This window comes from Eucyclogobius newberryi, unplaced genomic scaffold (assembly GCF_026437365.1).
Source record: "Eucyclogobius newberryi isolate DKJ021-1_F unplaced genomic scaffold, fEucNew1.0.hap1 SCAF_13, whole genome shotgun sequence".
NCBI lineage: Eukaryota > Metazoa > Chordata > Actinopteri > Gobiiformes > Gobiidae > Eucyclogobius > Eucyclogobius newberryi.
The window spans coordinates 23,513,804-23,529,547 of record NW_027315757.1 but is presented as its reverse complement, the minus strand read 5'-3'; the positions used below and the strand labels follow the sequence as shown (position 1 = coordinate 23,529,547).

At 38.3% G+C, this 15,744-nt stretch overlaps 1 protein-coding gene across 1 annotated transcript; it reads right to left on the bottom strand.

Annotated features, from left to right (window-relative positions):
- Positions 1–12,030: 12,030 nt before the first annotated feature.
- apnl (actinoporin-like protein) lies at positions 12,031–14,443 on the bottom strand. The gene is made up of 3 exons (XM_072442978.1): positions 14,290–14,443; positions 13,180–13,296; positions 12,031–12,518 (listed from the first exon to the last, which is right to left on the bottom strand). Exons 2-3 carry the CDS (start codon positions 13,281–13,283, stop codon positions 12,092–12,094), a joined length of 531 nt encoding a protein of 176 aa, XP_072299079.1. The 5' UTR covers positions 13,284–13,296; positions 14,290–14,443; the 3' UTR covers positions 12,031–12,091.
- Between the last annotated feature and the right edge of the window lie 1,301 nt (positions 14,444–15,744).

Below are 15,744 nucleotides of genomic sequence, written 5' to 3'. Positions count from 1 at the left end.
AAAGCCAAAGGGAACATTGCTTAAATATGTAATTACTTAAATGTTTGCTTCTTTCCCAAAACCAACAACCGTATTTTCCGACTATATGTCGCACCTTTTTTCATGGTTTTGGCTGGGGTGTGACTTATACTTATATACTGTACTTATACTTATACTTACACTCCGGAGCAACTTATATTGATATTATTTGTTATTTTCAACGTTATTTAATTCTCTAGTGCAACTTATGTATGTTTTTTTCTTCTCTATTATGCACTTTTTGGCTGGTGCGACTTATGCACTAGTGCGACTTATAGTCCGGAAAATACGATACTACAACTACTATTACTATTTCGACAACTTAAATGAGATTCACGCCTTGTTACAATGATGTTTCCTCATCGTTATTTCACTCAAAGTAGCATTTTAATTGATTCCCACATGTTTGAGAAATCCTGTATTGTTCTGCAACTGAGGCTCGAGTGTTCAGATCATTCCTGTTTTCACCCACCGCCGCCCACATCGCTGTGCTTAGTTCTGATTATCTGAAAAATTAAGACTCTGAGTGATACATGTGGAGTTCTACAATGTCATGTAGCCACTTTTCACAAATAAAACATGTAAATGACAATCTCCCGCTTGTTACGGTGAAATGTCCCAATGATGACGAGCAGTTTTTAATGGGAAGTCAGTGGGGCTGTTTCTATCACTGAGCCGTTTATATTATCTTTTATAATGAACAAAATGTAAAATGACGTACACGTATTATATTAGTGACCAGACGTCCCTATTCACCCGGGACAGTCCCAGTTTGGAGCCCTATGTCCCACGTCCCAGCAGAGGTATCCAAAACCACTTATTTGTCCCAGTTGTCCCCGTTTTTGCCCACTTTGAGACCCCTTAACTGTAAAGAAACGACTATATTGTTGTTTCTTTAGCTAAAATAGAGAAACTGATTGAAGTCTCTCAGATTATACACTGACTCGCAAGTGAGCCGTGAAAGAGGTGTGAATAAACCATGAATGCACCTTTTTACCTCTCGGTTTTTACAATTATATCATTACCCCCATTGCGACCCGGGTGTGTCCCAGTTTTTAATTTGGAAAATCTGGTCACACTATTATAGGTCAATACTATCAGAAAAACCATACGTCTCCTTTAAAGCTTTAAAGATTTCAGCCAAAAAATACACTTCAATAAACGCAATTCTTTAATTACAGGTGTTTTTATAGAACCAGAAAACCACCTTGAAAACACACACTCCACAATCTTTACTCAAACTTTTCTGGTGGAGGACCTGCCACCTGCTTGTCTCCATGGAGATGCTCTTACTTTGCCTCCAACATTTCACAATATTTCAAAAAAACAGATCTATCTCCATGGAGAATGTTCTAAAGTTTGGTTTTTAACTTTCCGTCTCCATGGAGTAACTCAGCCCGCTACCAGGAATCTTACGTGGTGCTGCTTTAAGCATGAGTAGCACTTCTGTTGCTAACGACGACTACTTTATAGTACCTATGCTTTAATTTGCCTAAATAAAGCATGAGGAAACTAAAGAGAAGTGATAATGAACCAATTGTGTAGAAACTTTATATTTAATAACCTTAACCCTAACCTATTAATGAATGTATTGAATATCAACAAAAACAAAAGAACAATCTGGAATATTTCTTGTTCCAAAAATACATAGGCTTCTAAATAAATGAGCTCAGTAAAGTTCATCATTCTGCAGAAAAGGCAATTGTGCTATGTAATGGTAAAACTCTGCCCTCTAGCGACGGTCACCGGTACCACACTAGTAACAGCTCGTATTTCCACATGTCTTCACATTTGCACGTAACACATGGAGCCAGTTGCACAGCCGTTCTCAGGTCAGCAGGTCATTGGGCCACAGTCTCCAGACCTACACTTACATAACAGACGGATGTAATAAATCTTTAGATACAATGCAATATTGCAGAATCAACTGTTCTGAGAGCTATTGTCCAGTAAAACCCACAAATAAAGATTTAGCCTTTATTGATAATGCTAGATGTGTGTCACAATCTCCTAATAAAAATGATAAAATAACATAAAACACAATTCGTCTTCAATCCAGGCCTTGATATCATTTAGATGAATCCAAACCCTCCTCCATTTTCCATGTGATATTCTGGGTTGATTCCAGTTTCTCTATTGGAATAACATAATGTCCTACTTCCAGTTTCCTCCATTCTGTCATTTATACTGTTTGTGTTTACAATCTTTCAAAAGGTCTTAATTGTGGTTATTATCCGACTACTTTGATCTAATTTATCATGAGAAACACCTCTGGCCCAGCGAGGTGTACATGCAGTTAATATCAATCATTTGCTAATGTCAAACATCGTTGTCCCCGTAAATGTGCTGCATCAGACAAGTTCAGGCTATATTTAGAAATGTCTTGAGGGGCTATTTGAACATTCGGACATGGTCTATCAGAGAACGCTCCATCTTTACATGCTTAATCACCAAAAAACAAGTGTTGTGTGCGCAAACGTCCTGTTTGTATGCATGCGGTGTGAGTTCGGGGGTTGGCAGCGCTGCAGGAGGGACAGAAGGCTGCTGTTCTCTGGCACAATGCAGAGATACAAGTCGTAACTTTGGCTGAGGAAACAGTGGAGGAGGCTGAGGCATCGTGAAGCTGCTGAATCACTGACAGCCCAGAGCCAAGAAGTTAACTTTTATGGAGCTGGAGATGTAAATGATATAGAGGAGGGAGACATATTTATTCATTCTCCTCTGCTTGTTGTCATTTTGAAAGTACAGGGGGAAATGGATGAGGCAGACACTGTAGGCTTGAGACGGTGTTAAATTATCGACTATTGATAAAATGAGAAGGAACAGTCATTTCCAGGGATCAGTATTTATTGTGAATACCTTTTTCTTTTGGGATTGTCATTATTTTTTTGTAATTTGATAAGATTTGAGCTGTAGAGGGTCAAATAAACGACTTCCACTATTTTCTTAACATTGTTGTGTTTGGGCTAATGTGTGACAAGAGATATAGTTTCAATATGATCGTTTATTGTGATATTTTCTGCACTCAAACATAATGTTATTGTGACGTAAACGAATACCACTTGCTCCTTTTTTGAATGGTTGAGTAAAGAACAACCATAGTTAGTACCTTGTAATATCACTGTAAATGTGTATTACTTACCATTGTAAAGTGCATTATTTACCATTGGAAGTTTCCTTTGGAATTGCCATATCTGTAATCCACATAAAACTGGATACACCAGCGCCAAGTGATAGTATCTCAGCTGATCGGCATGTGAAAATTGTGTCTCTGCCAAGTAAGTGTGGATATCAGGGCTTTTGAACAGACTTTACACAGAGTTTAACTGACAGAAACGTTCATCTAAGCACTACAAGCTCAAAATCACATAAAACTTGATTTAATAGTTAAAGCTCTTTTATACAATCGGAACGTTTCAGAACCTTACAGGACATGTGTCAATTGTTTGAAGATTTCTTGTAGTCCATTATGTTTGACATGCTAATTCATTCACTTTATTTATTTATACAGGGAAAATCCAATTCGAAAAGTTCTCTTTTTCATGGGTAGCCTTATACACAAACTAAAGGCAGTGCTGTTCTCTTCTTGCATCCAATGATTGCCATTCTACTTTAGAATATAATTCACAGCGGCGAGTTCTGTAGGATTCTCTTTTAAAAAACCTTGGAGCCGAACCTCAGAGCTGAACCTTAGAGCTGAACCTTAGAGCTGAACCTTAGAGCTGAACCTCAGAGCTGAACCTTAGAGCTGAACCTTAGAGCTGAACCTTAGAGCTGAACCTTAGAGCTGAACCTTAGAGCTGAACCTCAGAGCTGAACCTTAGAGCTGAACCTCAGAGCTGAACCTTAGAGCTGAACCTTAGAGCTGAACCTCAGAGCTGAACCTTAGAGCTGAACCTCAGAGCTGAACCTTAGAGCTGAACCTCAGAGCTGAACCTTAGAGCTGAACCTTAGAGCTGAACCTTAGAGCTGAATGAACATATGAGTTTAGAAGATTTAACACTGTTGCTGTAGAATGCCTATATAACATACCCATCATCTAGAACTGAAAGAAATGTAGCCTGGATTAACTGTTTTCAGCACGTTTTATTTCTAAAGGAGAATGACAATCTGGCTTTAAGATGACTTGTCAGCTCTTGTACGTGTTTGTTGAAGGAGAGTTGATAATCAATCCAGATGCCCAGGTATTTGTAATGGGGTACTTGTTCAATCTTGTTCAATGCTAATAGCAAATTGACTGGCGTTTTATGCCAAACTTGCTACAATAACGCCACATTCCCGTTTAAAAATGCAGCTGTGCATTTTGTATGAAGTAGTTTGTTGTTATGTAACTCTCGACACCGTCAGCTTATACAGATTTTTATTTAGTTTTTGTTGGTTTACATTAGAACTAGAACCAATATGCCAAATATGTGTTAATATTACAACTTTTCAAATAAACATTTTCTTGACTGAAACAAAAAATAATCTGAACTGAAATTTCCCCAAAACTAACAAGAGCGATGGCCTTTTATGAGTCTCAATCTTATGTCTGACAATTAAACAAAACTAAATTAGATTGATCCATCATTCATCTCATAAAACTATCATATTTGCGAAGTCTTTATTTATCAAAATCCCCCAAATCTATTTACACAGTCCCTCCGCACAAACATTAGCAGCACGTCGTCGCCGGTGTCTCGCACGCATACAAATGAAAACATTGCGCGCGGCGATGCGAGTGATCGAACGTGACGTGAGTAATTACTTTACTGTGCGAAGTCCAAACAGCTGGCACGACGCTGACCCTGCGGAGGGTGGCACGGCGCTGGCACCGCTTCAACACCTCCAAGATGGCCGCCCGTGCTGGTCAGAAGAAAATGAAAGACAACACACACCGCACAAACACACTGGCCAAGATGAAATTCTCTTCACCTCGCCGTTCTCGCTCGCGGAGACAGCGGGAGGGGGAAGTTTCTGGGCCCGTACCAATCTGTGAAGGTCAACACACAGTGAGTTTGCAAAGCACCCTGGGAGACTTGAGCTTGAAAAAACACAAGTTGGAGGAGAAGCGGAGAGAACACCTGATACAGGGGCTGGGGAGCTCAAAAACAATAAAAAGGAACAGGGAGCAGCACAGCCTGACATTTCGCAAAATTAAAGTCCCGGTTTGGGCTACAGTGTACGAGGTGGAGAGTTTGACAGTGCGGCGTTAGAGATAGAGGATGTATTCGTTCATTTGTGTTCAATATTAGTCGTTGTCTGTCCAAATATCGAACACATTTTTAATATCAGACAACTATAATCTTGCTTTTATGATTCTGTTCCCGGTCAAAAAGCAGATGTCTGTTTATGTACTTGAATAAACAAATTCGTACTCGCCGGTGGTGCAGTTGTGGGTTCAATTCCAGACCACAATACTTTTCTGAATGTCTCTATCGTCTCTCTCTCACCATTTCATGCAACAACTGTCCTGTCTAAGATAAGATAAGTCCACACATGGGGAAATTTCATTGTTGCAACGCAGGTAGATACAGAGGAAAAGGACCGATAACTTATAGGGGTTTAAAAAATAAAGATAAAATAAAATAATAAAATAAAAACAGCTAGCGTAAGACAAGATAATACTAATAATAATTAAAGCCGCGGTAGCGGCGATGATGGCTCTCGCCTCCCGCGCGACCGCCTTCCCGCCTGTCCAGAGGCAGGAAAATAAAGAGGAGGAACTACAAAAATGGAGTGAGACTACAAAATGACCCGGGCTACAGAGTAGAAACGCGTCAAAAATCCTACAATCTCCCTCCCTCCCCCTCTCTTTCTCTCTATCTCCCTCTCTCCCTGTCCCTCTCGAGTTGTGGCAGAAAGAAGAAAGTCTAAAGAATAAAGTCAAAAGAATTAAGTTTAAAGAATAAAGCCTAAAGAATAAAGTCTAAAGAATAATAATTCTAATGCGGCACGAGAGGAAATGTCCCATCAAAATAAAAGCGGAAGAGGAAGTGAAGGCATTCATTGCACCTCTGCTGGCCAATTGTGAAAATACTCAATATCTGCAATGCACTTTTTTCATGGCGTCTCGAGGAGAATATAAACCAAAAAAGTCAAACGTGGCGGTGCCATTTTGATTCGACATGGCTGACTTCCTGTTTATCATAGAGCAATGCTGCCAGGTGCGTTTTACTCCTCAAAGGTCAGAGGTCAAAGGTAGCTCTATCACTGTCCCAAGTCTCATGTGCCTAGGCCAAAAATTAATCGTTTCATGTTTTTTCTTTTTTGAACTAGTCGGCACTGTTGCAACGGGCGTTCTCACAACCTCCATTTTATTGGAGTTCGGGTCGAGCCGATCGCGTCTATGCCCCCATGTGACTTATGACCCCATGTGTGACATTCATCAATGTTAGGGGGTCAAAAATGCCCGAGTTGTGGCAAAATTTGACCATGCAAAACAATAATAATCAGAAACCATGGCAAGAACAATGTCTCGGCCATTCCATTCTGGAAGGCTCGAGCCAATAATGGTAAAATAAACACTCTATTTTCATCAGTTATATGCACATGAATAAGTCTAAGCCTTTGGGCCAGGAAAAATCATAAAAAAAAAAGAATAATCAAAAATAATTTTCACGAGCAAGGAATACGCCCTAGAAATACAGTTTAAATGTGGTTTTATTTTGCACAAAGTCGATGGTCATTGTGGATAAAGTGATAGTCGACGGCCGGTTTGGAGCTTCTGAGGAGGCGATCAACACTCAAGCTTGTTTCAGCCACAAACCTGAACGATAGAAAGAATGAGGTATTGAAGAGACGGGAGGGCGACAGGGGCACGTAAACGAGAAGATGAAAAGGAAGGAAGTGGGTTTAAGGAGGAAGAGGCGTTGTCCTGCTCTGTAACCCAAGATAACTACAAACTTGTCTTCATTTCAGTCTCCATCTTTTGCCATTTCTGCCACAAACCTGGCACTTGGCACTACCAGCCCTGCCAGCCCTGCAGCACGACGTTCAAATGCCATTGCCAGGGATGTCACGATATCATAATTTGTGTGTTATGATTATTGTGGGAACTGAGAAGAAACATCTGTAACGCTTTAGATCAAGGTTCCTTAGTAAACTATCTATAAAGCATGAATTAGCATCGTAGTTATTTGTTTGTCAGCACTTAGACAATGTCTATAGTATTTATAGCTAGGGCTTTTAATACCTCATAAATATTAATAAGCCAAAAACATGTGTGTTAATAAACCATGTGCAAAATGTTTATAAGAGCTTCATTTGTTGCTGCTTATTAAGTGACGGATGCTAGTAAATGCCTTATATGTGCTAATAAACAAATAATCAGTGTGTATTAATGCATTATAAATAGTTTACTAAGGAGCCTCAATATAAAGCATTACCTAAATTTAACAATAAGTCACAATTATTGACACCAGGGCCAAACAACAGTGTTTTACTCATTTATATTGTCTAATAGATCATCATTCCTCAGGTGTGGGACCAGTTTTATGAAAATAAACGATCTGAATGATAAAATAAGTTAATGTGACATAGATAGACTTTTTGGGCTTCCAAAAATGGTCTTGAGATATATTTTAAAAATTGTCATTAATATATTGTGAATCATAATCATAATCATCTTGATATTCCCAATGCCATGATACAAATTAAAGATCAACAAATAGTACACGTGACATAAGTTTTTGCTTTACTCTAATGTAGATTGAGATCCATGTTTAAATTTTACTTAATTACCTAATTTTGTCGTGTCGGTCTATTCTTTCATTATAAATCTCTTTTTTCTTTGTTCATCTTTGCATAGAAAAAGCCCAAATGCACCTGAAGATTAAATTCAAACCTTTATTTCCCAGACCCCACACACGCACTAAACATAAATCCTTGTGTGCACATTTTGGCTGCTCAGTCTATACAGCACCTTGAACTTTCCCCTACTTTAAAAGCATTAAATCAGCACTTTTCTTTTGCTCTGAACAGACTGTCCCTAAATCCTTTTGTTACGTGATCCTCGCTGGTGTCACTGCCTGCTGAGAGGGCTCATAATAACAAACTAACAGGATGAGACAATTTCTGAAGCCTGCCAGGATTAACACAACTTTACAGCGATGTTCTAAAGCCGTACGTACCCGCCCTATAGAAAACAACCTAAAGAAAGGAACAAGCAAGATTAATTTGAGATGATGCAACTTGGCCTGGCTTCAAAATAAGTTTGTTTCCTGTGGACAGTCTGGGGGGAGACTGACTGAGATAGATGTTCCGATGGAAAAAACAACAACTGCTGATCTGATTCAAATGAAGCTGGACAGATACAAGAAAATGTAGAGATAATTTATGTAGCACTGTGCTCGGAGCCAGCATTTATATAATCTTGCATTTTGTGTAAATACATATTATTCTGCCTTTAAGCGAGTCAGTCTTGCAACAGCAGAACAGTTACACCAACGGCCGCTAGATGGCAGTGTTTGAGTGCGCCTTCAGTAGATGTGGCGTTCATCTTTCAGTCAGAGGCACAAGGGATGGAGTTTGCATTAGGGGTGTAGGTCATAAAGAAAGCTCATGCCAAATGTCACGTGACTGTAAGTGTCTGTAGTTATGTGTGTTTAGTTACACGTATAGTAAAGTAAATGATGTGGTTGAAAACAAACAGGAGCTTTTGTGGATACAACATACAAGCATTTGGGTGGAGAAGAATTTCAAAAAGAGGGACCAGTAGCAAGGACTATGCTATCTAAAACAGTTCTAGTACTGGATTTGAACAGGCCCGTCAACAGAAGTTTTGGGACCCGGGGCAAGTAGTCTCACGCGGGCCCCCCTCCAATGTAAATGTTAATTAATCTGTCTTTTGAAAGGCTAAATGTCACTAAGCTAAGGCTGTTCAGCTGATGTGAGAGAAGTTTGATTTTGTTCTAAATGGTAGATGACCAAGGAGCTCCTCTGTTTCACGTGCGTTTCACGTGGTTCTGTTTGAGTTTGGCCAAGGCGTGACGGAGGGAGTGGTGACCAGACTCACTTTTTGTAAAGAATTGGAGACGTGTGTAATCCTATAGAGGCCTTTCTTTTATATACATAGATCCACATCAGACAAACACACTACTCTGATCTGCAACCACCCCTAAAAAGACTTTCCTTGTTAGATAAAGATCAATAAGTAAAAGACACAAAGAAGCTGCATAAAGCTGATCTGTGGCAGCACATGTGCAGCTGCAGAGACACACAACAAACACACCGCACTAAAACATAACTTATAACTGCTATAAGAGTGTTTTTCAAACTTCCTATAAGTGATCTGTTCTTTTCTTCTGTATCTACCTCTGTATCTACCTGCGTTGCATCAATGAAATTTCCCCATGTGTGGACAATAAAGGAATATCTTATCTTATCTTATCTTATCTTATAACTTAAAATAATATGCTATAGACGATTTTTACACCTTGTAAATTGACTGCAGTTTGTATACGTACTTAACTACTTTAACACAATGTTTTTACAACAGCAAAGTACAGTGAGTAGATAGATTGTTTTATATATTGCATTAGTTCCAGAAAATCTTACACTAATATTATTACTAAATGCTTTAAAGGTTCTCATATTGTTTAAATGCCCATTATGTATTGTCTGGTTTATAGAAAAGCAGTAAATAAGATAAGATAAGATAAGATAAGCCTTTATTTGTCCACAAATGGGGAAATGTCGGTGCTGCAACACAAATAGATACAGAAGAAAGGAACAGATAACACTCTTAATAGAAAAAAAAAAAACTCTTATAAACAAAACTCAGATGTACAGAACCTCTCATAATCTTAATAGGGAATAGACAAAAAATTAAAATTAAAATTAAAACAAAAATTAAAATTAAAATATAAAAATAAGCTAACACAGGACAAAATAATACTAATCATAGTGGTAAAGTAAAGAGGACATAGAGCTATATCTGCAAATGAAAAATAAAGACATTGTATTAGATGTATATATTGCTATATTACATTTCCTGAGGTTAATGATGGTTATTTCCTCATGTTTGCAGAATCCTGCGGCTGGAGTAATGAAGTGCTAAAGAGCCATAATAACAGGGTCTTAACCTGCATCACATACTTTCTGTTGTCATGCAAAGATAATGAGGCAATCTGTGTGTATTAAGTTCATTTAGATTGTATAGCTTCAGTCACATTTTAGTGTAATATTATAGAATAATATTCTATAATGTGCTTGTTCTTTGTTTTATAATCCATAATTCTGAAAAATGCAGTCATACATTGTATGTTCATGCACTAAATACAATCTGGCTTTACAAATAGTTTATCAAAACAAATGCATTAAGCTTAAAACAAAAGTAAAAATACAAATATTATTATGTATTGTGTATTGTATTTATTTTAAAAGGGGACCATGTGCAAGCCAAGCCATTTGGAAAGTTGAACACCAGGCACAGATTAGTTATTAAAAATATTTGGTCAAGATTTTAAAATGACGTTGGAGGCATCGCACATAAGTAGAAAAAGAATGATACGTTGCACCAATATACTGTATACATGGTACAAAATCAAGAACTTGATAGATTGCAGGATATTATGATTTGGCAGGAGGTAAGGTGGGTGAAGTGTCTTGCCCAAAGACACAACAATAGCATTATAGATTTGATGTTGCAAAATATGACAGTAACAGTCAAACATTATCTTACACGTCGATTAAAAAAAACGTTTTGATGAAATTCCGTGATATTGTACGGTAACCACAGTAAAGTAACCTCTCCTTCCACCTTTCCTCTTTGTCAGCAGCGATCCTTTGATCTTGAGCCTGTGATTAAGCAATGAATAAAAAGAGAAGCCGTCTATTATATTCAACTCCAAGATATTTCCACCCATAGACACTGAACAAACAGCTTTTGCAGAGAAAGCTTTATTTCCAGTGTCAAGGTAAACACTGCAGTGTGTTTCATTCATCCCATAATTTACATTTCTAAAAATGTTATTTTATGTGCAAAACAGATGTCATTGAAACAGACAGAGGATTTGGTTACCGCATGGATTTATAAACATATTCAACCAACTCTGATGTTAAGAAGATTTGAGAGAGGTAATACCCAGGCAAGCGGGATCTGTCAGCAACAATACAGCTTTTAGATCAGGCTTTGAAAAGAACAACCTAGTTTCAAAAATGTTCGGCTGCTGTGGAAATGTGGAGGAATAAAATTAATCAAAGCTAATAAAAGATTAACAAATTGTATGTGGCTCCATGTGGGATTTCTGTGGGTAGTGTGGGTTTCACACGGGCATGGGTGACATTTAGGAAAATGTATTAGGCCCCACATGGGTTTGTTAACTTTGGCCCCATGTGGGTAGTGCAATATGGGCCCCATGTGGGATGTAAGCGTAAGTGGGCATGGGTTTTAAGTGGGTAAATGTATGCAGAATCTGTGATAAAGTGCTAACCACCACAAAAGCCTTGCAAAAAAGGGTAAACATTTATGCTTCTTACACTTTACCTTCAGATCAGATCATTCAGTTTTTGTAATGTTTTTGTTTGTCTTTGGAAATACTAAAATCTGTGCATTATTCAGCATTTTGCCTGACCTTTTACATCAACTCATAAATGTGTATCTGTTGTCAAAAGCTTTTGAGCTTCAGTATGTGTACCAAAACTATGGGACAGTTTGCCAAAGTTAAAAAGGTGTATATATGGAGTGAGACTGAACCATGGGGTGAGACTAAGTAAGTTTTCCCAACTCCTTTTCAAGCATGTATTTACTTATTTATAGTATTATGAATCAATAATGTTATTGGGTTTCTTTAGGTGCCAAATGTCAATGTGATAAACAAACAAACAAACAAACAAACAAACAAACAAACGCTTACTTGAGTGGCATTATTTTAAAATAACTTTATTCGCATTATTTTAAAGTAACTTTATTCTTCTTGGGTACACATTTCGGCTACTCTACCCACCTCTTGCTCTAATCAGCAAACTCAAAAGAGGACTTAAATGTGGAGAAAATGTCCTGTTAATTGAAAATAAAAACAAACGCCATTGCATTTATTTTTGAATTAGCCTACATATTACATCATTTCATGCTTGGACATTGTTTAGACTTTCAAAAAAGCTTATCCCAGACTTCCACTTTCATGATGGCATTGCCTAACGGACACATGGTCGCTTTAATATCCAGGTACGAGCCCACATAGCTGATACCCGACCCCTTAGCTTCATCGCGGGCAAAACCACGCGGGTTCTTGTCATAGTACATCTCCTTGAACAGATCTTTGTCACAGTTGCGGCCCTTCTGATAGATGCCCACCCCAAACCAGTTCTTGTACAGGTTGTAGTCCCAGGGAACCGAGAACATCATGGCCACGGTCTCGATGTAGTCGTTGCGTGACCTCTCGAAAAGGTCGTAGGTCATAACCCCCACGGCGCCGGTGGCTTTGCTGCTGGATTTGGTGAAAGTGCAGACTTCGGTCATAAGGGGGCGCACTGTGGGCTGTGGGGGGTTGTAGGCCTCACCGTTGTCAAGATACACCCTTTGGATACAAAACACAGCATTGTTATTGGTGACGAACTTAAATGTGAAATGTTTTATTTACCCAGAGGAATGTCTTCTCTTGGTTATTAAGTGTTATTAAGTATTTTTAAGCTATTGTGTCCAAGATATTTGTGAATCAATAACATTTGTGTCTAGAAAATCAGGTAAAACATAAACTATACAATACTATGGTACATTTCTGAAAAGTAACCAGTGATAAACTTTTTCTGGGAATGTATTTTTAGTTTAAGGGGACGATGTAAACACATATAAACTCCAGCCACAAGGGGTCAGTAAAGAAACCACTTTTACTCTATTCTTTAGGCTCTGTAATGCTGCTTGTATGTGGTCCTTATGAACTCAGGGTGGAAAAATGCACATGACTAAAGTATGAAAAGTCAAAAGTCAAAACTGCTGCCTCTAAATCTGACGTCACTGCTGTGGAGACGGACCAACATCAGCTGATTTTAAACACTTTACTATTGAATTCCACATCCTTTCTAGTGTTGAATTCCACATCCTTTCTAGTGTTGAATTCCACATCCTTTCTAGTTACTGTGAGACCTGAATGATAGATTTGGCACTCATATATCAGGCTGTAAAATGGAACTGCGTATAATTGTTTCTTTACTACGGGGCGCCAGAGAAAGCGAGCTCACTTGGGGTTGATGAGGCAGTAGTTGTTGGTGACATTGGAGATTTCAATGGTCACACTCCTCTTGCTGTCCACATCAGCGGCCACTGCTTCAGCTGATTCTGACATGGTTCACAGAGATCTAGAACACATCAAACGTACACGTGTCAACCTTTAACTGGGTGCTGCAATCTACTTTGTTTGTATTATTTTTGTCTGAATGTTAGATTTTAATGACTGGCCCACTACAAACTGTAAATTAATGTAATAAATCAATGCTGAGCTGTAAAAAACATCAAAAAGTTGATATTTTCTACTACAACTTTTTGGATGAACGGTCCGCCACCTGCTTGACTCCATCGAATGATCCTCAGTATGTCACTAAACTCATCTATCTCCATGGAAACAGCGAGGTGGCACCCTCAGATCTGGGGAGACGCGACCACGCCCACAATAAGAATGCATGTTTTTCAAGGTATTTTTGAAGAATAAAATGTGTCATCTTCAAATAAATAAACTACTTTTTTTGTTTTAATGCAATTCTGTGGATGTGAAGTAATGTCATTTATTTTTGTATTTTTATGGAAAACAAAAAACAAAGACACAGATAGAAGAAAAGTGACGCAGTTCAACTTCATCCAACTCCACTTCAGGATATGTCAGATGTGCAGACACAGCACAATCCAGAAATACAACCACAATACTCATAATTCATCACGTAGCTGCGTCACAACTCGTCCTGACCTCTTCTGTTCTTCTGCTACGCGCTGCACTGACCTTGCGGTGAGACGTAGCGACGTATTAAAGATGCGTCTCTAAAGGCTAATGAGATTTTGAAACATTTAGGAACAATAAGAGAATTGCTGCAGATCTGTGCCCGCCTCATTGCCGGGTCCACCTCTTCAATTACGACGCTAAGCACCACGCCGTAATGAAGTTAGGCTCAACGCGCCGAAAATTATTACCCCTTTTATCAACAGATAGAAATATGAATCAAGTAAATGCTCCATCGGGGTTTTACATGGCTTGACAAATAGCTTGTTCTACTCATAAACATAATCTAATGGGCTATGACCGGTCTGCTCCTGCTGAAAAAATGTTATATCATTTTCATTTGGGTGTTAAAATAACTTACCTGGGTTAAAGCTCCCAAAGAAACTCCAAATGGCGATGTAGAAAACCAAGGGAGGCGCCGCTATCCTCGGGTAAAATCCCTCCCACCTGCAACTCAATCCCAGTTTCACATACGTATTCATGTACCAGGAAGTCTCTGTGCAAAAGGATTGTGCAAACACTGGATGCATGTTTGTTCCTGAGGGATAAAGGGCACTCCCAAACCAGTTCGCCCACATTAAAATAACATGGGATGCCTATAAGGAAAAAAAATCCCAGCATACATTGCCCTCCACGGGATTGTATGAGGAGTCTGGAATGTTATTGTAACTGTTCTTGTGTAAAGATGACATGTTGAGACAAACTTTCTTTGCATATTTTTACCGTTATGCAGTACCTTTTGGAAGCTTATGTTTTGTTTGTCAGTAAGATTTGGCCATAATATTTTCAGTGTTTTGTGATGTTAAAAATGGTTGAAATATTTGTACTTTAAGGCTATTTATGTAAAAGTTCTGCTTCCATTCCTCACGTCTTATCGCTTTCATTATTGTTTTGGCCTCTGCAGTCGCTCTAAGCTTTAGTGGTAGAAAGCCACAATATGTTTGCCTGAACTCAACTGAAAATCACAATTATTTACGTCACAAAATTCTAACATTCATATCATCCACCAGCGATATGATATGGCCCTGCACTATAGTACCAAATAATATCTTATAATGAAAATAAACACTTTTCAAAGCAAGTCACAAAGTGCTTTCCATATTTGACAAACATATGGGATGAAATACTGAATAAATAACGTTACGCTACAGCAATACGCGTGGCTCAGGTTCAGGCGTTACACTCTTCACACAAACACGTCCAAACTCAGACATACAAGTTACAACTCGTGTAATAAGTGTTTTCCCACCAACTGGAGGATTTTGAGGTTGTACATGCATCACCATAGAGCCGGGAAATTTAAATGAATTCACTTTTGAACTAAAAATACATGTCAAAGCACAAGATTTAATGTTGAATCTGAAATTTGATACACAATCAAAATGAACTGATCAAATCCCAGCTTAATAAAAAGACTTTTCTGTTTTAAGATCGTACAATTGGGAAGCTCCGATGAAGAGCTGATACTGTTTTTGCATTGTCCGAATGAAACACTTACAAAACAGTAACTTGTGCTGCCCAATTTTAAATAAAAAAGGGGTGTAACACGCTGAAAGAGGCTAATGGAGAATCAATGGCCAGTTTGTCACTTATTGATAGCTTTAGTCTGACACTATATGTAAATGACAGTGACATTTTTCTTTTTCATGCTTTTCCTCCACAAAACAAAACCACCTCTGATACAATCACACAGTTTTATTCTGATATTATAAATAAAACAAATGACGTACTGAACTGTATGTTAATTTAGAATGTTTTTATTTTTCAAATACCAGACAAAGAAAAAACAGGCACGTGTCAGAACAATTTAAACAGC